Source organism: Haemorhous mexicanus, chromosome 13 (genome assembly GCF_027477595.1).
Source record: "Haemorhous mexicanus isolate bHaeMex1 chromosome 13, bHaeMex1.pri, whole genome shotgun sequence".
In the NCBI taxonomy this organism is placed as follows: domain Eukaryota; kingdom Metazoa; phylum Chordata; class Aves; order Passeriformes; family Fringillidae; genus Haemorhous; species Haemorhous mexicanus.
The window spans coordinates 9,938,937-9,963,734 of NC_082353.1; the positions used below are offsets into that span (position 1 = coordinate 9,938,937).

At 34.7% G+C, this 24,798-nt stretch overlaps 1 protein-coding gene across 1 annotated transcript in view; it reads left to right on the forward strand.

Annotated features, from left to right (window-relative positions):
• The window catches only part of WDR72 (WD repeat domain 72), a 91,977-nt gene that overhangs the window by 9,671 nt on the left and 57,508 nt on the right, over positions 1–24,798 (forward strand). The window contains exons 7-13 of the mRNA XM_059857964.1: positions 994–1,139; positions 1,501–1,597; positions 3,988–4,129; positions 4,421–4,666; positions 5,181–5,401; positions 6,692–6,887; positions 17,525–17,727. Of these exons, the coding sequence (XP_059713947.1) occupies positions 994–1,139; positions 1,501–1,597; positions 3,988–4,129; positions 4,421–4,666; positions 5,181–5,401; positions 6,692–6,887; positions 17,525–17,727 (1,251 nt within the window). The remainder of the gene's footprint in view (positions 1–993; positions 1,140–1,500; positions 1,598–3,987; positions 4,130–4,420; positions 4,667–5,180; positions 5,402–6,691; positions 6,888–17,524; positions 17,728–24,798) is intronic.

The following is a 24,798-nucleotide window of genomic DNA, read 5'->3' on the forward strand; positions in this document are numbered from 1 at the left end:
TAATGAAGGCATTCACAAATTGTCAGATATAATGCCATGATTGTCTACAACACTTCTTGGCTTATCTTAACTGTGTGAAAGAGATGAAGCTTTTATTTTTTATGAATGTATTTCTGCTTTAAAAGTTTAACTCCAAATTGGCTGGATAGAAGGGGGATTTAAGTATTAGACAGTTTTAGAGCACTGAGTGCATTATAGTCCCCTCCACAGTGTGTTTGAAAGGGAGACAAAGAATAAAAATCCCTGTTTAAGTATGACAGAAGTACTCACAGTTGGCAAGTCTTCAGTAGTCTGGGACCTTTGTTTGTTGATGGAAACAGCAAAACTAATGACCCCAGGCTATATTGCTTTTTCTTGAAGCTATAATAAAGTAACTAAAATTAAAAAAAATTAATAACAGTTTTAGAGAAAACATCATGTATTTAAACTGAAACTTACCAAAAAAAATCTGTATTTTTCTTTTGCAGTGCTACAAAATTTTATTTGCATTAATCACCTGGGTTTATTTTAACATGTATACTTGATTACAACATCCCTGTGGGGATAGGAATGGGTCAAAAAATCTCACATATGCCTGGGTCATCTTCAAGTAATGTAGTTGTAGACTATCCTTGAGATGTCTTTTGGGCTACTTAAATTCTATACAAAAGCATTTATAGAGAAATTTCATGTGTAGGATGGATTTTCCACTTTTAATGGAAAAACATCTGTAACACACGTTGTTTTCTATTAATTTCTATAATGAGACTATAAGACCCTACTGCTACTTTTTGGTTGGTTTTTTTTTAACTGTCAGTTTCTTTAACTTTGAACTGTATGGTTTGACTCTGACTTTGCAGTAGTTTATCAAAACATGTTAAGCTTTAAAAATAGTTGCTCAGCTATGAAGAGTTGAACTCATGTTCTACTTCCTGATTCTCTGTCCAAACCCAGTTTAGGTTAAAATGAATTTGCCAATACTATTTGTTTGTTTTGTTGTTTTTCTGAACTTAGGTCTATGATTACTGTGATTTCTCCTTGCTTTGTACTGAGTTCTGTAAGAGTGGTCAGTGCTTTGCTGGTGGGGAAGTGCTGGCAGCTTACAGACTTATCATCTGGACAGAAGATGGCCACAGTTACATCTACCAGCTGCTAAACAGGTGGGCTCAGATGGGAAATTCACACAAAAAGTTCAGGTACAAGATGAACTTTGGGAGGGTTACTATGGAAAATCTCTGCATGTTGCAAATGATCAAAAACCAGAACAAAACCACTTTGGCACTCAAAGATTTACCCTGAGTTTGACAGCCCTCAGTCTTTGTTTGACACAGCAGGGGACATAGGAATAAGATTAGCCATGTAGAACTTGGGCAGCTGGTGCTGTGATTTCAAAAAGTCTCCTGTAATTACTTATTGGGTTACCTTTAATTGAACTTGTGAATCTTGGGTGTTACTGTTCCGCTTTCTAAAAACTGACTTTCTAAAGCTTGTATATTTAAAATTTCTTGTTTAATTATACAGTGGCCTTTCTAAAAGCATGTGCCCTGCTGATGGGAAGGTGCTGAAGGAAACAGTTTACCCTCATTTACTCAGCTTTACTGGTATGAAAGAAAATAAGGTAAATTCATAAGGGTTTGAAAGTTTATTTATTGTCTGTTTGCTATAACCTGAATAATCCCAAAAGAACTTATGATTTAATTGTTCAATAAAAAAAACTTAAGTGCTGTTAATTGCAGATTTAATTTTTCAATAAAAACAAGAATATTTATTCCTTCATTTTAAAATTGTTACTTACAAACTTGAAGAGGCTTATAATGTATTTTGTCTGATTTTTGTCTATATTTAGGTTTTTTACACAGTGGAAAAATGCCTTTATCTTCAACTCTAGATTGACTGGTTCTTGTTTCTTTTCTCTAATTTTGGCAAAAGGCAAAAATATTTTTCTAACAAAGATGTGGTCTAAAATATATTTAGAAACTTTTACTTTCAAATCTATAAAAATTAATAAAATAATAAAAACTCACTACAAATACAACCATACCATAAAACCAAAATCAAAAAAGGTAACCCAGGAGCAAAATATGGGCAAGTTTCTTAGTTCTTGTTTTGTTAAGGAATGTATGTATATTTCAATGTAACTATATAAATAGGTTTTGTATCCACCTGAAATTGAAGGGGTCTGAAGCTGTGGCGTTTTATCCAGAATACTGCTGGCTTGAGCCTTCAGAGGCATAATCACACACAGAACTTTCTTGCACTGCAAGCAGACTGATGTACCCAGAGTGCATAAAATGAGACACACATGACTCTCTTCAGATCTGTGGTCTTGGATTGAAGAAGCCTCTAATGTTAAGAAAAGAGGAAGCTGAAAAAGTAGTTCTCTCTACACTTTTGTTTGGGAATTTCTATTTAGTAGAGCATGTCACATCAATTTCAAATTTGAAGTTAGTGTGTAGACAGGTATCTCACACAGCTGTGCTGGAAACCTACATCTTCACTCACTTTGTTGTGATTTGTGTGATCACAAATAAATAAGGAAACCCTGATGATTTGAAGGGAAGAAAATTCATTATAATTAGGAAGCTGGGGAATGGAGGGCAGCAAAGATATGTGGGAAGCCTTCTTACTTGGGCAAAAAATGAACCAGAGCAAATAGAGCAGATGTGTAGCTTTGGTTCTGGTTTTTTTTTGGTTTTTTTTTTTTTTGCTAATGCTGTTAATGAAGTTGAAATTGTTGGAAGATGTGGATTTAATTCCTGCCTGAAATTGTTTTAGTTTGAGTGTTTGTGCAACAGCTCAAGCAGGTTGTTAAGCAGTTTCTGAAATATGCAACAGAAACAGATTTTTTATTTGTAGCTGACTAGAAATATTGCTAAATATAAACCTGTGTGAGGTTTTCTAGTGTTTTCTGTTGACAAATGTAGGCTTTTAGAAAGCATGCTTGTTGCATAATCCTGTGAAGCCTGACAGATTTAATTTTCAGTTGCAGGGAAATAGCATAAGCCATTCAGCTTTTCCCCGAATGCTGTGATCTAAAAATCAGATAGGATAACTCCTGAAGGATGCCAAAAGGTCAGGAAAGGTGAGGGAAAAGAAATAGCCAAAACACATGGCTTAGCAAATTAGAGGGTTATGGTGGTGGTACAAAGTTCACATATGCTTCCCCCCAAATATATGCTTTTTAAAAAATAATGACCTGCTCTTTTTTAATATTTCTGCTTTAATACTTGTCTTACTGCCTGAATAGTTTTTATAGCAGATTTGTGAGACAACCAAATCACCTGTGTGATCTGTTTTGAACTCTATTTTGAGACTATAAACTGAACTATTTTACAGGGCAGTTATTTTGAAACTGATTATTAAAAATCTGTAAAAAAGTAAATCTGTAAAACTGTAAATAAGTTTATCAACATATGAGGTAATTGTAGAGAGTGATAAGCTTTTTGCTGAGTCTTTTTTCTAGAGTGAACAACCCCAGCTCCCCCAGCTGCTCCCCAGCAGGATTGTGCTCCACACCCTTCAGCAGCTTCAATGCTTTTTGGAAATGCTCCACCACCTGATGACTGAATGATGATGTTATTAGGCTATTACCTGTGTAAAAACATAATTATTACCTTTTATTATTTGTAGTCATACAAGCTGTGGTGACTGAAGCCTTACTGAGTTTGTTTTGATGCAAAGATTATCGATATTTCACTGCATTGTTTTTTCAGCCTGTCCTTGGTCCTTATGCTGGTGAAACTATAAACCTGGGGAGACCTCCCACTCTACTTTTCCATTTAGGATGCAGGTTTAGCCAAGGATACTTGCAAAGCCAGGGTGATCCTTGAGAGGTTTGTATCAGGCAGAGTAGACTGAGCAGGTTTTAGTGGCAGATAAGCAATCAGCTGTGGTTTGTTCTGTATTTTTACAGCTTTTGATAAAAAAAAAAAACCCTTCACATTTACAATTATTACATTATTTTATCTGTTTTCTTTCCAAATATTGAGTTACTGTTGTTTTTGACAGAGTCTTCCTTCTGTTATGGGCTTTATGAATGAGAGAAAGGAGCCTTTCTACAAGGTTCTTTTTTCTGGTGAAGCTTCAGGAAGGATCACTTTGTGGCATGTTCCTGATGTTCCTGTGTCAATGTTTGATGGTTCACCAAAAGGTTTGGCACTTCTGACGCTTTACTACCATCTTTTTCACAATGTCTTGGAGTCAATTTTGATGAAAATCAAAATTCTCTTAAAATTTTTACACTAGAAAGTGATGCTCATTTATTCATTGTGTGGTGATTGCTTGTAGTTAGGAGGAATAGCAACTTTTGACTTGCCCTAGAATGCAGAAAGGATAAGTTAAGGGAAGTGATCAAGAGATAAAAATGTGTATTTTATTTCATTTGACTTTTTATATTTTGTTTTGCATAAACAAAAAAATCCTCTCTTGCCCCACCCTCTAGAGATCCCAATTACAACCATGTGGACTCTTCAGGATAATTTTGATAAACACCATTCCATGTCAGAGGGCATTATTGATCAACTTTGTGGATCTGAAGATGGATTTGGAAGTGCAGTTGTCAGTTCCTCTGTGTACATACCCGGTCTTGATAAGCTTGTATGCGGATGTGAAAATGGGAAAATTTTTGTAACATTAGGTTTAGAAACTGCAAGAGCAAGACTTTTAGAAAACCTATCTTTTCTTAAAGGTAAGTTTTAACAATTTGTTCAGATTCATTTCAAACACAGAAGACTTCATAATTCTGGCATCATTTCCAGTGATTCTTGTAAAAATTCTCTGAAAAGTAGGGCTGGCAGTCAGGAATGGAATGAGGAAAATGGAAGATTATGATGATCTTTCTCCTTCTGTAGCTCATCTTTTGGATCACAGCTTAGTACCACCAAGGTGCTTTCCAGTAGTAGGAATCTGGAAGTGGCTGTGGGATTGGATAGCCCCTAGAAGTGAGATATGTGGCATTTCACTGTTTTGGCAGTTTTCTAATTCATTTGCTCTCTAAAATATCATTACTGAAGGGAACATAAAGGATACATCTCAGTAGTGAAGCTCAGAATCCAGACCTTTGTTCTCCCTTTTAGGAACAGGTCCAAAATTCTTTGACACCATGTAAAGGCTGGTTATATTTATCCTGACTTTCAGGAAATGTGCTGTAAAATATGGGACTCCTATTCTTAAAGAGCAAAAATCGTGTCATCTTGTTTCAGATAATCTACCTTATAAGGTTCTGAATGGTCACAGTAGCAGAGTCACTTGCTTACTTTATCCACATGACAAATCAGTAAGATTTGATCCCAGCTGGCTGTTATCAGGGGGCCAGGATTCTGTTGTGATCTGCTGGGATATATTTACTGGAGGCATCCTACAGCAGTTTAATCTGCAGTCTGGTGCAGTGACAGAGCTCTTGCAATCCCCAGAACACTACAGAGTAAGTAAAAGCATAAAAAATGATGTCTCAAAAAACCTTCTGTATACCCATCTGTGTGTGTATATATTTATATACAAGAGAAAATAAAACACTGTCTGGCAGTACTGTAGCCCACACTACTTTATGCTTAATTTACCTTCGCTTAATTGTTGTCTTTGAAAGTTGCTTTTAATTGCAAGGAGTTGAGTTTTTGAGTTTGTAACATATTAAATTTAATCTCTTAACATTCTATTCACCGTTTTTATTATGATGATTATTGACTTATATGTCAATCTGATTAACTCCTCCTGAAATTTAAAAAACTTACTCAGTGAGGCTAGGAGCTTGAACATAGTATTTTGATCTCTGTTGGTCCAAAATATATGCACTTCTTTTTGGTTCCTGTCATATCTTTCTGGTCCTTTGTGTGTATTTTTTTGCATTTTATGATATTTAGAATTTAAAGTTGTGTTCTAATTAATTAAATTTTCAAGTTAAATTTAGGTGACAATTTACTGTACTGAATGTTCTATGTAACTTTTGAACTATGTATTCTGTGGGGCTGGGATTTGCATTTTTCCTCTTACAAAGCCTGCAAAGAAAGATTTGATACTTATGAATGACTCACGGTTCACTTACATGCCAAAATAAGGTAGTCAAAAAAATGGTTTGCAATAACAAAGTTTTTAATATTTGTAAGGCTCCTTTTCATCTTTATTCTGAAAGCTGAGTAGGATTTAATGCCTGCCTGGCTCGTGGTTGTCTTCTTTAAATAGCTGAATTGTTCTGTGGGGGAATTCCTCTGTGTGTCACCAAAAATGTCTTGCAGGAAGGGAAGGTTTTGCAGTATCAGATGCATACAGTATGAAAAGAATTTGTAGCTTCATTTTTTTGCTAGAAATACATTACTCTTGGCTTTTTAGACCTGACATAATTTTATAACACATGAACACCAGTTTGGCTTAAGGTAATTTTTTTACTAATTTCTCTTCTAGGACATCTGCTACTGTATAGTTGGTTATATAATCACTGCTTTGATATGCTAAATATTGTGAATAAATGGAATTTAAATTATTGTAGTTAAAATACTGGAAAAACAAAGATGAAGGTATGTTTTCCTGTCAGAAAATGAGTTGTATAGCCAGCCTTCTGAAAACAAGTTGAAGGTGTTGGCTGACATGAAACATAATTTTCTAAAATGAGTGTATTCTGGGAAGGAAATCACTGGAATATTCTTCCAAGGCCTGTTAAAATGATGTGGTTATCAATTACAGTGGTACAGTGTTGAAACGGGAGTTTTCTGTTTTGCAGTTAAAAGACCAGAGTATAGTGTGCTGTGTGTGCAGTGACCACTCAGTAGCAATTCTACACCTCCAGAAGAGACAATGTCTCTTACATGCTAGAAAGCATCTGTTTCCTGTGAAGAAGATAAAATTTGACCCTCTTGAGAATGTGCTGATTGTTGGATGTGAAGACAATTCAGTTTATATTTGGGAAATTGAAACAGGTAATAACACGAAGGGGTCATCCTATTTTTTTTTGATGTTTTGGTCACTTTCCTGAAGGATATCTGTCACATGGTGTTATTTAAAGAAGGCCAAAACATTAGTAGAAATGCTAACACATTGATTATATGAATGGAGGAGTTTCAATGTTTATATAAGCAAGAAAAAAAGAAAATTTTCTTACAGTTCAAGGTATGCCACTAGTAAAATAGAATGGCTTAAGTCCCATCCTGATAATCAGAAGTTTAGCTGACATGGCAGTGACTTGAGTGGAATACTCCTGGGAGCTCTAAATAAAAATCAAACTTAATAAAATGACTGATATTTTCAGTCTAAACTGTCCCAAGTTGGAGCATAAAGTTATGCTTTCTTCCAAAAATTCATGATCTGACATCTTTTGATTTAATTGATAATCAGTTAATAGTGGAATATAATTGCAAAGCTCATAACTGTGTAGACAGCAAAACTAAAGGTAAGTGTTTTCAGGTTAAACTGTAGGTCCCAGGTGATTTGAGAATGCAATGCTGATTCCTGTGGGTAATAAATGTACTTACTAGAGCTTGGACAGACAGGACTATTAGGGCTTATAATGGCACTAGACACTACGAGTGTCCAGGCAATTCAGAGCTGTGTGTCCTGAGGAGAAAGGTGCACTGAGTCCAGAGCCATTGAAATGCACAGCCTGTTAAAACTGTATCAAAACCCAATCTTACTAACTGAGCCCTGAGCTCACAGTTTATTTTACAGTTTATTACAACACACTATCTACACTGTTTGCTTTAGACGAAACAGGAAAAATCAGAGTATATTTGACCTATCCCTCCTTTACTTATAAAACCATTGCCTGTTTCAAGATTAAAGAGGAAATAAAATTGATACCACTGCTCATGCATATTACATATTCAGACAGGGTACAGATGACTAAAAGTGTGTCTTTACGAGTATCACGGAAGAATGAGTGCCACAGTCACCACCTCATACAGGAAGAGATGCTTTTATTTGCTCTACAGTAGCAATTAACACATCTTTTTTGTTGTTGCTCCTGTTATGCATTGCTGACTAAAAGGTGCCATCTAGGGTCAATACCTGAGAAAGCCTAGTAGGATATACTGTAGCTGCTTTAATGTTGAATTACATCTGTATTGCAGCAGAACACAAGAGGTCATGGCGTTGATCCTTGAAATTGGCCTGACCTAGATCAAGAGCTATGTAGATACTTCAGTGGCACTCAGGCAGAGAAAGCATTGTTCAGATGTGTGACAGAGATGCCGCAGCATCACTGAGGCACCTCTGCAGGAGCACAGCACCTTTCATTAGGATTTCATCTGTTGGCAAATAAATGGGCAACCACACATAGTCCCACTTGCCTACACAGTTTCCTCTGAACATGTTCCCTAACTCAGTTAAATAGGATAAAATCTGATTGGTAGCCTTGTGCTTGAATTCTGTTATGGGAAGGGACATAAGATAGCTTTTATTGCTTCTGCAGTCAAAAAGTGTTTATATTTCTTCTGCCTATGCAGTTAGCTTCATGACTTAGGCTTTGCCTCTAAGTTAAAGTCAGTGCAGTATTGTGCCAGACTCATATATCACTATTTGCAGTTAAAAAAATGGATCTGAACAGTGTTCCTGTGCAAAAGGTAATGGATAGCTGGGAAAACAGCCAGTCTGTTTAGAATTTTAGGCTGTGGATTAAGAAATTTCTATTAATATTTCAGTATTTACACTGTTGTAGAGTCAGCAATAATTCTGTTGAATTTGACAGGTGACTTTAGAAAAGTTTAGAGACTTAGTACCACTTTGACTCTAGAAGGTTCTTCCATCATGTGATTAATAGGGTAACCCCTAGAGCAGATGGAAGATTTTTTTTTTGCATTTCATTGTCCATTTTCCTGTGACAGAGGTTGACACATTTGTACAGAAAGCACTCCAAAAGACCTAAAAATGTTTGTCTCAACAGGCTCTCATAATTATCACTTTATGAGGCAGAAGAAACTTTGTGTCCTAGGTTAAACTCAAAACAAGTGTTTGTATACAACTTGTTGTACTCTTTCCATGAAATTTACAAAGATGACCTTATTTTATGTCATCACTGGAAAGTTTTCTGAGTACAATTGTCTACATATATTCTAAATAAATAGGATTTCAGCATCGCTTAAGTTGAATTGTTAAATACTAGGAGTATAGTTGACTTCAAGTGTAATTTAAGTCTGTATCTCTTCCCCACTGACTACAAGATGAGCCTAAAAAAGGTGGGGTTAAAAAGGAAAAAGATAACTACCTGCTGCTCTTACAGGTCTAGAATTAGATACATTTATTTATATCCTTTTTTCGTTTGATTTACAGAGCAAAGTGAAATTATTCGAAGTTTAAATGTGGAGAGTGCATCTGCATGTAGGTAGTGATATAGAAAACAATACAGAAGGCATGAAATAGTATCTGTGTAGTTTAATGCATTTTACCTAAATTTTAATATATGGATATGGCAACTTTCCATTACAGTGGAATATCTTTCCATAACAATGAATATTGATCTAATCATACATTTGGAATATTAATATAGTATGTGTACAGGATATTCTCCAAACTTGTGTTCTAGAAGACAAATATGAAAATCAATAACAAATTTTATTCTAATTAAAGTGCAGAATATTTCTTCCAATAGCCACCACTTGAAAACCCCCTCAATAAGGAAATTAGCTGTTATCTGTATTGCTTTTACATTTTCCTAACCATTTGGTATCTTTGATTTTTTAAAAAAGTAAATATCATTACAATAAGATACAGTAATAAAAGGATCAAAGGATTTTTGCTTGCTGTGTGCAGCATATGGCAACAGGTCTAACAAGTTGCCTTTAGATCCAATGTGTATTAAGAGTGAGGAATGAATGGGTGGGCTTTAAATAGCAATCTTCCTTGCTCAGAGTTAATCATCTTCATTTTTTAGTGATAAATTGTTTTTCAATTAGTATGAGTTTAAAATGAATTTATTTCTCGAAGTTCATTTGAAGTTCATAATGCTTGCAGAATGAATCATTTACTAATTTCCTGTTACTGTATTTTGCCTTGCAAGCCTTGCTCTGTTTTATTAAGGATATTTTTAGTTTGGGTTTAAAGATAGAATAACATCACTTAATAAAAGTTCAATTTATTGTTCTCATACTATGTATTTAGCTTTACACTGGCTATATTGTAGTTTTTTCATACTCCCCCAGGGAGTGCAAATTTTCAGAGCTATCTTACATGCTACTAGCTCCAACATGAAAAAAAATTGAAACATAAGTCTGAAAATATTTTTATGAGGTCAGATCTCCTGAATAGTCAAAACTGTGCTTACAATCCTTGCAAGAAAAGGTAAAAAATCATCAATAAATTATAGACAATAACTAAATATACAGTATTTTGTTTTATCCACACTGTTCGTGTATCACTTTCCCTGTTTGTGCTCTACCTGAATCCTTTTCTGAATAGAATACTTTTCCTTGTATTTTGACATGTTTGTTATCACAGTATCTGAGTGCTCAGTAGCAATAGTTCTGCCATTTTCTTCGTAAGTGCAGAAGTGTTACAGTTGTCTTTGCTTCTAACATCTGCATCCAAACAAACCAGAAATCCTAAGAATGACAGTTTTATACAGAATTACTCTGAGAACATTCTAGTTGGTATGTAGTTTTAAACCCCCCATTTTTTTATACGTTGAGTATACCAGAGAGTGTACAAGTACCTGCTACCTCAATTCAGAGGTTTTCTTCACTATTTCCACCTGTTTTTGCAAAGGTAGCATCAGGGCAGTACTGATGTATTTATCTCAGGATTTTCAGTAGAGTTAAATCTGTTCACTGTAGGGAGATGTTTTGTCACCATGTGGAATGGTCTGTATGGACCCCTCCTGCTTGAGCAAGCAGGAAAAGCAACAGTGCTTCAAGCAATGTTGTCACTGTGGTGGGAGCAAGGTGTCAGCTTGTAGGCTCAGTTCACAGAGGGTGGTTGTTCAGCTTTGAGTCCATACTTTAAGGCATGAAGTTTTTCTGAAACACTTGTTTCATGACTTCAGCAAGAATGATTAATGGATTGAGACACTTCTGCTGAGAAAGGAAAAAAAAAAAAATCATACCACCTTAAGATAGCTGTCAATCATAGAAAATTTTTCCTCAAGTGTTTAAAAGCTACAGAGGTATCAATAAAATAAACCAGCCTTTTAATGAGTTTTTCAGCCCTAATAAAATATGCAGTGTCTAAAATTAGTCAAATCTGCCTGTATGATCATAAAAAACCTTATGAAAAATAGAAGAGAGTTCAGAAATACTCAGAAAGTAATTCTTGTGTTAACACCACATCAATAAACTTAAATGTTGCATAAAACCTCTGCTGTTTCAGAAGTGCACCTGCTGTAGAGAAAATGAAAGTATTCTGCAGATAGTGATGTTATGGATCAAGCCTTTGATCATATTGATGGTCAAACATGCTGGAAGGTTTCCAAACACTGTTTAAAGATAATTTTAGGTACTTACATATGCTCCAATATTTTTATAATTGGTGCCAACAATGAGACTTCTAAACCTGGAGTAAACAGCAAGTATCACATGAGTTGAAGAATGTGAGGGGCAGGGTTTGGGTTGTTTGGTTGGCTTTTTTTTTCCTAGGTAGACATTTATTTAATATATCTGACAACTTTTCTCATCCTGCACAGAAATTAGGGATTAAAATCTTTAAAAAGTTAAGGCTTAGATTTTATCAGGTGGCTGTGAGAAAATAAGTTGTATAGTTTTAATGAAACTTAGAACTCAATCAGAGAAAATTTGGTCATTACTTTACTAAGATTTATGCCTAGATAATTGTAAAACCAAGAATAATTATGTTTTTTGTGACTTTTTATCCTTGTAAAATTTAGTGATTTACAGTCTCTTTTGATACCTTTTCATTTTCCCAGTCTCTCCATTGCTCTTTTTCTATTCAGGTCATTGGTCAGATTTAGATCTGAGTGGGTGATTGTGGCCCAACTGATAAATCCCATGGTTGTGTTTCATCTGCTGGACACCATGATGTAGGGTCAAAGTCATAGCAGCCATTACCTTTTTGTTTCTTTTTTAATGAATTTTGCATAGCCTAAAGATCTGCAAATCTTAAAAGAAGACTTAAAAATGAATATATATGCCTTGTGGAACTTAGCATTTGGGTTTGGGGCTTTTTTTGATTGGTTTTAATTTGTCAGTCTTAAGGTAAAACTTAAATAATGTTTTGCCTTTTTTTAATTGCATCTTATATTTTATATGTGTAAGCCTCGGGTCACTCTGTAGCTTGTACTTGAATATTTCATAGTTTTTTAGATTTGAGTCATCGTTCAGTAAATACTTATTGATGCAGAATAATAAAAGGTAGTGGAGCTTGGGAAAGTCTGTCTCAGGGTAAAAAAAAAAAAAGAAAAAAGACAGTGTCATCTTTTTCCCAGTTTGCAGAAGCTGAGGATACCTCACTCTTGCCAGTATACAAGAGTGTATCTTTAAATGTTTGCATACACACATGTGTTTATGTACTTTATGTATACTTGGTGAAACATGTATGGAATTTAGCAGTATGTATCTGTTCCCTCCAGTTGGCAGTTGATCTTTATTCTTAATAAGACTTTTTTTACGTTTGTGTATATGTATATACATATATAGTGTAACTGAAAACTGCTATGATCCAGTGCAGTCTCAAGAGTGCATGCCAGGGAGGGGTTTCATTCCAGATTCTCATTCCATCTTTCAGTTTGTGATAAAGGAGTAGATAGAAACTATCTTCTTTGTGTATCTTCAAAGTTCAGAGCTGGTAACGTCTTCCATTCAGCCCAGTTTAGCACATTTATTAGGTCTTAACAATTCATTCAAGGTATTATTGTCCTTTACTGTTTGGAATAGTTTAGATGAAGTCAGGGAGAGAACAGGGGAGTGTCCTTTCTTTTGGGGTCTTGTGCCTGCATCAGAAATCCTGATGTAAGGACTGGCTGTGTTGAGGAATTGCTCTGTTTACCCATGTATATAAACTAACATTATAAGTTATATTTCAGTGGTTTTCTTTGTGTTGTTGATAGCTTTTTTTCAGCTGAAGGATATTGACAGTAGTTTGCTAATGCTCTTCTGAAAGTGTGTATGCTGAAGAATGTCAATAACACACAGAGTTGGACATGACAGAAATCTTCCAAATGCACAAATGAGTAAGGAGGTCTGCAAAGACACATCACAGGGCATCTCCATTTTTAATCTCATCCTTAAAGTAAAATAGCTTTTAAATATTATTAGTGTTTTAATAGGCTGGATTTTGTATGATCTATTCCATTTTTATTTGCTAGATGGCATTTATTTTTGTCTTGGTATTGTTTAGAATATATATTCTTAATATAACGTTTGTTCCATCTGTGTGGGCCAGTTGATATTGGAATGGTAGCACTACCAATAAGGATGAATTTTTCAAACAAAGGGCTTTCCAACTGTCTTGGAGCAAGATTGTAGTATTATAAAATTCAAGCATTTTTGTAGCAAGAAACATAACATTTCTGTATGCCTTACTCTACCATCATAGAAGAAAATGTGTTGGGAGGGGTTTTTTCAGGTGCAATTTGTATTTACAGAGAAGATCTTAACAGAAAATAAACAGACTAATGTTACAGATGGTACTTGTTCTAAATGCTGAGTTTTCTGTTTTGACTACTAGTAAAGAAAAGGATTTTTTCTCGACCACATGCTGTTTTTAAATAAAATCAGTTCTGAAATAATTTCGCATTCACAGAGCACTGTTATGCTGTAAGAGTCATCTGAGTTACTAGGTCACAGCAGCAGTGCAATATTGAGGATTTTTGATACTTTAGCTGTGACAGCAAACACAGAAAGCACTGGAGCCTGATGATATGACAGGTCATGTGATGGCAGTGAATGCCTCATCTTGAGGCAGGAAGATTTGTGTGACCTCTCCAGTAAAAATGCATCCTTCAGTATGCAGAACCCAGAGAACTGTGTGGACAGCACTAGCACCATGAGACACAATTTGTAGTACTTGGTCCACAGGAAGAATAAGATGTTGTAGCAGTCTCTAGCCAGTCGCATCTGGTGGTCCAGAGCTGCCCAGGAGAGTGAAATACTCCACTCTTGTCTGTTCCTGAGACTTGGTTGCCATGGTCACAGCTTTAGAGAGATAAAGACTTTCTTTTCCTGTATTTTGTATGTATAGTAGGGGGCCATAGCAGTGGTGTTGCTGCTATGTAGACACCCCTATCTCTTCCTCTTCATCCACTGTTATTTTATGCTTTTCAATCAAAATCCTTTACACTTATTTGTATTTAAATACTTCAGGTTTGAGAGTGAATTTTGTTTCTGTCCTCTTTACTGTACTCTCACCTACCACCTTTGTTTTCTTACTCTTTTTTTAAATTTTCTTTTAAGCATGTTCCTAACAAATAACAGTTTCTGAACAATAAGCACCCTGCCCCAGTATTATTTTGCCAGTTTGCAGTAGCCAGAAAGTCTTTGTCATATATACAGGTTTTTAAATCCGTTCCCCTCCTCCTCCCTGTCGGGTTCTCAGATGTATTCAGGCATCTCAGAATACAGATCTCTTCCTTTTTCTTTGTCTCTACCAACTATTTGCTCTGTAAATTAATATTTTGGGCTATTCAGAAGAGTAAAGTTAAGCTTATAATATAAATAACACTTTCATGAGCACACATTTTCCTACGCACTTTGTGCCATATTATTGCAGCTCCAGCTGTACACACACACCTGTATATACAGATGTTTGTAATAGGGAATAGGATTGGGGAGTATATGCAAGAAAGGATGAGGTTTTTAAAGAAACTAGACATCTTCTGGAATGTGCTACTTAAAAGGCATTTCAGATAGCTGTTATGAGAGAGATATAAATGATTTGAAGATGTAACAGGAGTTTTTCAAACTGATTTTAGGGTGTAATAATGTTCTGTTAGTAAGAAAACAAGCTGTTTGTCCAGGGCATTTGCTATTCAATGTTGCTCTCTATAAATGTACATTAAAAATGAAAATCAAAAAACAAGCCAATTGTAAGTTCTCTGTGTGAGAAGCCAAGCCCTGTTTCTTGCTTAGTGTAAACCCAGAAGGGTTTTTTTCAGTTGATATGTTAATTTTCTCTTTTTCAAACTACTCAAAAATGGTATGTTTGCAATGGCATTGTTCTTATGCACTTAGAGAAGAGTTTGTTAGTAGCAGAAATGTTCAGTAACCCATCAACCTGTTGGTAGCTTCTCACTTTGTATCTGCTAAGTCTGTAATAAATAGAAGCATATCTGTCATCTGTTTGAAATAAGATATGTGTTAAATATATAAAACATGAATTTGCTTTAATGTACATCAAGAATACCTGTATATTCTGTTCTGGACATTGCCTCCCAAGGTTAAATTCTGCTTTCAGATTTTCTGTACCTTTTACTACTTCTGGTATGTATCTCTTTCTGTCAACTATAATTTTTTCTTCAACCAGAAGTTGAAAAATTGGCTCTGAAGCTGTTGCCAGAGGAAAGCTCTGATTTTTATGGAAAATAACCCAAGTCTGTCTGTAGTATGATAGCCTTAACTTCATTATATTCTATTATATATCCACTAGATTATCCCACAGAATGGTCTGACTCTGGGGAATGACGGCTGCTGAAGCACTCATATGCATCTGTTGCTACCAAGACATATTTGGAAGTTCTGTATAATACCAATGACTATGCATAGTCAGGTTGTTGAAATTTCATGCCATGCCCCCAAAAGTCTTGGATTTATTAAAAACTCGTTGTAATTTCTCTTAAAAGGAAAAAGAGACCTGGTAATTTCATAGGGATATTATGGTAGTCTTGAGGACTCCAGCAGTGAATTGCACTGAAAAAAGTGTTACAGAAATTAAGGTTTGATATATGTGTGTATATACTTGCATACAATGTGTAGTGGACTTGCCACAGAAGGGGATAGAGAATCTTTGGCTCCTCCACTTAAAAGTAGGAAGAGCAACGATTTATTCGAATTTTGCTTGTATTGTGGTCTGAATAATCCACATAGTTCTGTGGCATGTTTATAGCTTGAAAGGCTACTTTACATATATAAATAATAATATTAGCCAAAATAATATTAGTGGAGTGACTGTATTATTTCCAAACTTCTTCACTTTGCCAATGCTAATACTTTTTAGAATGTTTGCTCATGTCCAGTGTGAACTGTGCAGTCATCCCTTGTAGACATCTATAAACATGGTCCTTGTGTTCCTGAAATGTGTCAGTGCTTGGGAGCTCTGTAGACAGTCTAACTAATGAAGACCTTTTGGGCAACTTACTTTCCTTTCAATAACCACCCTGCTCTATAGTGGTCCCTGGCACTGGCTGCAAGTCCTGGGGAGGATTTAAGGAAATGCCACATTTAAAACAATTGGATCTGATTCTTATTTCTTTCAGTGTAATATTATAGTCATCTGTTGTGTTCAACTGATTTTTGTTAGGGGACAAAGAATCAGGTGCCCTTTTTTCTTCTGCTCTGAATTCAAAGACTTTGTCATATGAGTAGTAGAGGCGATAGTGCAGTGAAAGGAAATGGATGAGTTTCAGAGAAATACTTTCAGATAAAAGAGATTTTATACACACATATACACACAAACACTTATTGTATGAGATCCCTCAATCCCAGTCCAATATTTTTAGCAGGTGTTACTGATAGAACTTCAATGTTACACATTTTTTTCTTGTAGCAGTGAAAGGGAAAATTCATGTTGTATTACTTGAGGGTAGAAAGAATTCAAACTTAAGGGAAAAACATTTCATTTTATAGCTGATATTTAATACTTGAAAAACCCTTCAGATGTGTTTTATCTCTGATATTTATAGGAAACATACTACTTCAGCAATTTCTTTTAATTCCTATAGGAAATGTGTAGTATGTAATAGTAGCTCATTTCAAATACATTTAAGCTCAGTTTTGATATCTTTAATGTTAGTTATAATTAAAATAGTATTACTAAAATTATTACTAGATAAAATTTTTACTAAAGTAATATAACTGAGTATAACATTGAGAGGATTTGGTGATGAAGTAGTCTCTGAAGCATCACATTCATATCCCTGATGACTAAGCTATCTGTATATTCAAGTATAAACCTTCTTTACACCTGACAGTTTTTAGGAACAGAATGAAAAAAAACAGAGCTATCTCTTGCTATTTGTAATCCAGAACGCTAGAGGACAGCACTAAAATATTACATACATGTGTTGTTATTTACACTGTTAATGATGTAGATGCTCTGGGAGGGGTTTGTGAGGAGAAAACAAATTTCTGTTTTGAACGGTTAGGGCAGGTAATATTTTTGTGAATATCTTTGCCTCCCTTTGAAAACTACATCTCACTCTAAATGTATAAAATATCTGGAGCTGCTTGTGGTCTGATACAAATTAATTTGCTGTAGTTATTTCTTTAGAAATTAAGGTTTATTTTTATAGTAATAGTGTATAATACATTTTTAGTTTTGAAAAGAGGAGTTATTTGCCTCATCTGTAAATATTTTGTCATTTATTTGCTTACATGTAGTGTACTATATTAATACTATGATAGATGGAGATGTGACAGTATAGCTCATTGAAAAAGTTACAACTTCTGTTGTGTTTCTCTAGGCACACTGGAAAGACACGAAACAGGTGACACAGCAAGAGCAATTCTTGCTGCCATTGAAGATTCAGAATACTTAGTGGCAGGTGCTCTACTTCCTGTGTCTCAGGAGTCAAAACGGAACAAGAATTCTGGATACAAACATTCCAGCTCATATAAGCATGGCATGGGCCCTTATCCTGCTCATACAGAGAAATCTTCAGATAAGGTAAGAGCAAACAGTAGAGTGTTTTTCCAGAGAACTTAGTGGTGATTCCAATTCTTTACCCTATAACCTACTGATGAATAAATGGGATGGTGGCTTGCTTTTAAGTTTATAAAGGCTTCTTCTCCATGTCCCAGTTTTTATGCTTCAACCCCATTTCACAGATAAATGAGGAAAATTGGCAGAGGCCCTTATGCAAGGTCATTAGTAGCTAATCTTAAAAGGATTTTCTCAGACCTTATTACCTGTAGTTAGATCCTATTTCCTCATCCCTCTAGCTTGTGACAGCACCTGTCTGTAATATTCACCTGAGAACAGTTGGATACACCTTGCACCTATTCAAATGTGTACGTCTTGAGAACAAGCTCATAGAGAACCCATGCTGTTGGTCTTTCTCTTATTGCTCTTCTAATGAGACCACAGATCCCTCTTGTTATTCAGAGATAGTTTTTTTGGGTGTGTTAGCATCATCACAGAATAGACTGCAAGTGCCTTATGTTTTTTTTAGTGTGATTAAATTAGTACTTGTGTGAGGTACTGGGCTGCAAATGGGTACGATCGTCTTCAGGAAAAATTTGACCAGGGAGAGATTTGTATTTAGCTTTATGTAGAAATACTTTCCTACCAAAATCATTAAGCCGACTGATGGAGAAGATGTGCTCCTTCTTTTTGTTTTGAATAAGTAATACAAGGAAATAATATGCTTAAAGTAATGTTAATGTGATGTTAAAACTGAGAAAATGAGTACTGAGACATCAAATCATGAGAAGTAAGATTTAAAATGTAATAGTCACTCTATTTTCTTGTGGCCTAGATAAAACTATGCTTTTATCAGTTATTTGTAGATATTTTAAAATTAATATAGTATTTACTAATTTTTAAACTGATTCTTATATCTGTCTCTTAATTTAATACAATCTCAAATTCAGTGAGATGGATATTGCCTTTTTCATGTAGGGAAAAAAGTAGTACAAACCTATTTTCTCAAACCCTATTTATGCATCAGGAGGTTATACGTACGCTCCAATCAAGAGTTCAGTGAATCTTAAGAATAGGGCTTTTATGTTGTTTTTTTTTGCTTATTACCACTTTTTAATCAATGAGTCTGGGGAATTCTGTTCTCTGCAATAAACAGAAGTCATGTCTACTATTCCTCGACCCTCAATGTACATAGAAGGTATTTTATCACAAGTATTGAGAGTAAAAACTGTCCTCCCTCAATCACACATAGAAACAGCCCTCAGAATGATCTCTGGCCTTTATTGTGACTTTAATTATTATAGGAGATGAAGTAGTAGGTATTTCAAAACTGATAAAGTACAGCCTGATCAAAGTCCTCAATCTGGAACTTTATGTTCTTTTCTTCATTGTATCTTCAAATTTACATATGACATTGAGTTTCTAATGACTGTAGTTTAACTCTTAAAATTTTTCTTTGACCTTTTACTAACCTTAGTCTGATTTCTAAAGTTCTTTTTGATCCCATTTTCTGAAAAGTCTTATTAGCGCGTAATCCTGCTGAGCATGTTGTGGGGCAGATGGTGCACTAGTTGGCCATTGACACAGAATCTGATCTCCCTGTTAGTTTGTTAAAAGGAATAGTTTCGTCTTGCCTTCTTAAATAGGAACAAAAGAAAAAAAGTTTTGGTAGTTCTTTGGTAAGTAGTTTTAGATATGTCTATTAAATTGAAAATTGCATGGATTTAACAAAGTGGGAGGAAAGAAAATGTGCTGATTATGAAATATGGGAAAAGAGTTTTTTGTGAACATTAAAATGTGGAGTTTAACACGCTTTGGGAGTTATGATCTTAAATTGGGAGAAATATCACAACAGGAAACTGTGGAAATGTAATAATTTGTAGTGCCTTTTTTGATTTGATATACATCTTGTCTGCTCTGATTTATCAAAATAATACTCTATCATTGTGTTTAAATATTTCTCATTAATTGTCTTGTCCAAATTCAAACTTATTAAGAATACTATTGATGTCTTTTAGACTTTTTTTGTCAAAATCTCTTTTTTTAGTTTCACGTTCTTTTTTGTTGCTACAGTCCTGTTAGGTTTATCTAAATTCATAATAAATTTTCTATTTGGGAAAGCATTTTTCTTTCATCAAATATGTGTCATCCAGTACATTCAGAGCTTCTTCCCACTTGCATCTGCATTGAAGAGTGCTCTGTAAATTGGAATGGGAGATGTTGGAGCCTAAATGTATTTAGTGTAGCAGAACCTGGGAAAAACATAACAATGGAAGTCCCCTTAGTGCTATTGCAGAAGCCCAGTGCTGGCTACACAAAAGGAACATGGAACTCTGCAGCTTTTTAGCACTGTTCTGTTATTGCTAAATTGAAGTCTGGTTATGAAGTCTGTTTTTTTTCTTAAGTTTTGTGCAGAAAAAATTTTATTAGGTATTTCAAAAAGTGCTCTAGTGACTCTTTTGCATCATTGTATTTTAGCATCTTGAAATATTCTAGAAATTCAGATCCCATTTAATTAGTGAGAGGACTCTGGTTATCAGACTTCAGCATTCCATCCCCTATAAATTAAAGCATATAATTACTACGCATGTAAAAATATCACAAAACTTTCAGATTATTAGAGGGTTTTAATATAGAATGAGTGTTTCATTATCAACTTCCTTCTTTGGCAAATTGTGTATTAGAAATTTAACAACATACTAAATTGTTAAGAACTTTTTTATCAAAAAAACCCCCATCATCAATTTTAGCATATATTAAGGAACTCAATTTCAGAAGATGTATCTGACAGGAAAAATGAGCAGGTAGCTATTCTGTCCTGTTGGTATTGTAATTGAGAGTGATCCTTTTGTACAATGAGTGATCCACGTGAAGATTGCAAATAAAATTCAGCATTTGTTCTTGACATTATTAAATTATTTTACCCTTCATATTATATTTCAGATGAAAGAATGTTTTTAAAATAATGGTCTCTTTCCTCCACCCTAAAAAAGATAAATATCCTCACATAGTAGTCCAGCTCCAAAGGTTTTCTTTCAAAACTTTTGCTATCATGTAAATCATGGATACAAAAGCAGAATGTTTTGATTTCATGGTGTTTTGACCATTTTAATTCTTTTATTGTGCTGCACGTGCCAGTGGGAGTACCAATAACAGATGACTGTGACAAATGCAGTTAACACAAGATCCATATTAATGTTGTCAAATCCCCTTGATATATTTAAACAGATTTTAATTATTTTTAATGTCAAAAGACCCAAAATATATAGCTTAATAGTTCTTCAAGAAAGCTTTACTTAATATGTGAATGTAAAACCTCTCATAAAAATGAAACTTTTATATTGGCCTTAGTCATTGACATAGGGTATTCATCAAGTCAGCAATTTGTGTGGCAAAGTGCCATTTGAATAGTGTATTGTTAGAATACTTATGGTCCACTTGACAAGGGCTCTTGCTGTAAATAGTGCAATTTGACTCCAGCTGTTAAAGAGTGGCTTTGACAGCAGCCAAATAGAATGGAGATGCTTTACTGCACCGCAGAAAAATCAATATTGGGTTCTTGTTCATAGTAACCTGTTTTCTATTTTTTTTTTTGCAGATTTATACAAGACTATCTAGAGTTCATTTGTGAAAGTTTAAATATTATTTTGAAAGTGAGGCTGTTTTATTTCCAGATTAATGTTGGTGGTGAATGATGCTTGTGTTTAGTTAAAAAGTAAAAGGCTTTGTGGATATACATAAATGATGTGATGATGCAGCATTATTGCAACTCTATTTATAGGGGTAGATGTTAGGATGTGGGTGCATAAGTTCAGTAACCAATGACAAAAAATGTGCTTTCCTTCCTCTGTGTTTTTTTTTTCTTTTTGTAGTGCTACTGTAGAATCCCTGTCAATTTTCTAAGTAGAGGGTTTTTCTAAAGCCGTTTTCTTTGTTGCTCTCCCTGTAACAACCCCCACAGATGTTGACAATCTGTAGTGCCATTGTAGATTTTCCTGAAGCATGGTCTTGCTAGTGCTGAACAGTTTTCCAGCAGTATTCAGTGACACAAGGTTGCTATGATACCCGGCCAGTAGCAATAGGTATTGAATCACTGCTCTTAATTACAATAGAATACACACTAGACTGTGCTCATGGTGTTCATATGGAACTAGCTCTCATTATAGCTTCAAGTCATAGTTCTGTTTGAAAATTGAAGCTCTGTGCAAAACTGATTTAAAAAAAAAAATTTGAAATGCTCCAGTGCATCATATGAAGATTTCATTGATGCACATAAAAGGCTGGATGTGTCTGGGAATTGTTTTCCTGATGTTCCAGAAACCCTGCATGTTGGAAGGTTTCCTACCTTTTCAGCTTCAGTATTTTGGATATAAGCCTGTGTTTATAATGCACTAATGTTTGTAGTGATTTCAGTAATCAGAATGGTCTGGGTAAAAACGTTAGAGGGAAGATTATAAAATCTGTGCAATGGTTGCTGAAGCTTGAACTCTTAAATTATACTACTGAAAATCTAGATCAGAAAAGAGATTTTTTTTTTACTGTGTGTATAAGGCAAGGCAAAGATGGGAGAGAGAAACATTCATTTATTTGTGGACTTGTTATATGTATTTTTTGATATATTAACTCAGCAATTTCTTAAAATATGTTCTAATAGGAGTCCTTAAGAATTTGATACTCACTTACATACTAGTATACATATTCTGCTCTGAAAAAAAATATGTAAAGGCAAGAATGTCCAGAAGTTGTAAATAATAAAAGAAATATCTACATTGGTTGCTGCACAGAATAAGTAAGAGGCAAATGAAAACTGTAGGATAATAGCAGCTATTTGTTTTAGTATAGCAAGGGAAGCAATTTGAAAATAAAATTGTTATTGGAAGTCTGGAAAATCGCTGCTAGTTAAATCTTACTGATGGAAAAATTGATAGAAAAATGGAAATAAGATACAAGCATAAATACAAAATAATACTTAGCAAATAGGAAATCAGGAGTGGTATCATAAACAATGGTGTCACAGACATGGATTCCTTTAATTTCTTTCCTTTTATAATATTTAGGGTATTATTATGGGGAATTACAGATCTTGGTGATTTATGTGAAGTGAATTATTACGGACAAAGCAAAATAGAAAGTAGTAGGGTATTTCTCCTTAAAGTTGGTAACAGCACATTGATGCTGCAAGGGTTCTGTTGGGGTTTTTTTTCTGGAACTAGTGTTCAGTAGCTATATTTAGTAGTTTATTAAGTAAGTGTAATAGGAAAATGAGGAAAGAAAAAAGGACTCGATATATATAGGCGTTGTTTCTTTTCTCTGTAATTCAGTTGCAAAGCATTTTAGTTCTACATTTCCTGTGAAATTTTACAATTAAGTATTTTATCAAGGGACTAAGGTAGCAACATAACTACAGTGAAGTAATAACCTGGGAGTTATGAGATTAAATTGGGAGCAGTTAAAAAGAACTATGATCCTGAGGGATATTGATAGCTTTGACCACATGCCATCTTTTATGGAAGTTACTGTAGTTTTTGAATGGGCACACCAAGTCAAGAATTTGATGATTTGTGTTTTCTCCCTTGATTGCCTCAAAGCAAAATGAAACCAAAAGGTTGCCATTGTGATTTTGTAGCATATTTTAATCTTACACACGTGGATAGCAATTAACACAGGGTGTCAAAATCTGATAATAAGTCTTAGTTACTAATTTCAGTGCTTCTGACACTGATTCTTTTCTACTCTGTGACTATACTGAAGGTGACTGACTTAAAACTTCTTTCACTTCCTAGACAGCTAATTAGACTGTGTGATAAAGCTAAAGAGGTTGCTATAGTATCCTACTAGAAATAAATCTAAGGTCAATATCAACAGTCCTTGTGAGGTATTTCATGTTGAAGGATGATTTATTGAAGCTAACCTTGCTATTGTTGACTTGGTCTTTTCCCATACCTCTGCCAAGCCACAATTCCCTTCTGTCTCTTGGAATCTTTAGCAAAGTTTGCATTTTGGTTAGGGATTTATACATATAATTAAAAAAAATACAGTTTCTTGCTTATGGAGGTGGTGTTCATGTTGTCATATTTGCCACTTAGGACTGTTTCTTTTAGGTCTGGTTGTGAAGCTGAGCACAGTTTGAGTTTTCCTATCTTGGATTTTTCTTTTACTGCTGTTGTAGTCTAGAAGGTGTACCTTGTTCTGTAGATCAGCCTAACTGATTTTCCTTCCAAGTGCTCTGCCTAATTCTAAAATAAATCACGTGATCTTTGTTTTAACCTTTATATTTTCATGTTGTTCAATGGTGTGCTTTAAGTTCTTCACTATTCGGTGTAGTGATATGGTGGAATATTTACAGTTCTGATAACCACCTTTTCTATTCTAAAAGTTAATTCCCTGGCGTCTTATAGTTTAATTAGTATTACTTTAGTGAAGAAAAATATTAACAAGAATTCAGAGTGAATTCAGTGTGAGACTTTTCCCTAGGTTTCTGCCTCTCACATCTATTTAAAAAAAAAAGCAGTGCCTTTTTCAGAAGCCCGTCATCATCTTACATGCAACTTAAAAATAGGAATTTCAGCAAACAAAAAACTTGTTATCTGCAAGCTTCCTTCCTTCTGCTCAGTTATAGAGCAGAAATATAATTCTTGGCTAACCTATGGTTTAATTTCAAATGAACAAAACAGCAGTGGTTATACGTCTATTCTCTCTCTTTTTTTTTGTATATTAATACTCAAACTTTAATTTGTTAGGTTTGGTTCTTGCAATACTTATAAGAAAGGATGAATCATCAGAAGACACTTGAGAATGTTTGTTTCTAAAACCTGTCCTTTTGGAAGCCTCTGCAGTAAGACTGAACAGCTTGCAAGGAAAGAGCAGAGTCTATAATCAGAAATTTAGCTGCCATCCTGATACATCTCAGAATGCTATAGGATCTGAGAAAAGTCCAGCTTGCCTATTCTTAAAATCTCAAGAGTGGCACTTTGTAGAATACACTGGATTTTTTTTTTTCGATTTTAGAATGTTACCTGCTTATTGATCTAAAACTTTTGTGTAGGTAAATTTTCTGGGTGGGACTCTTATAACTCAAGATGGGAAATGCACTCA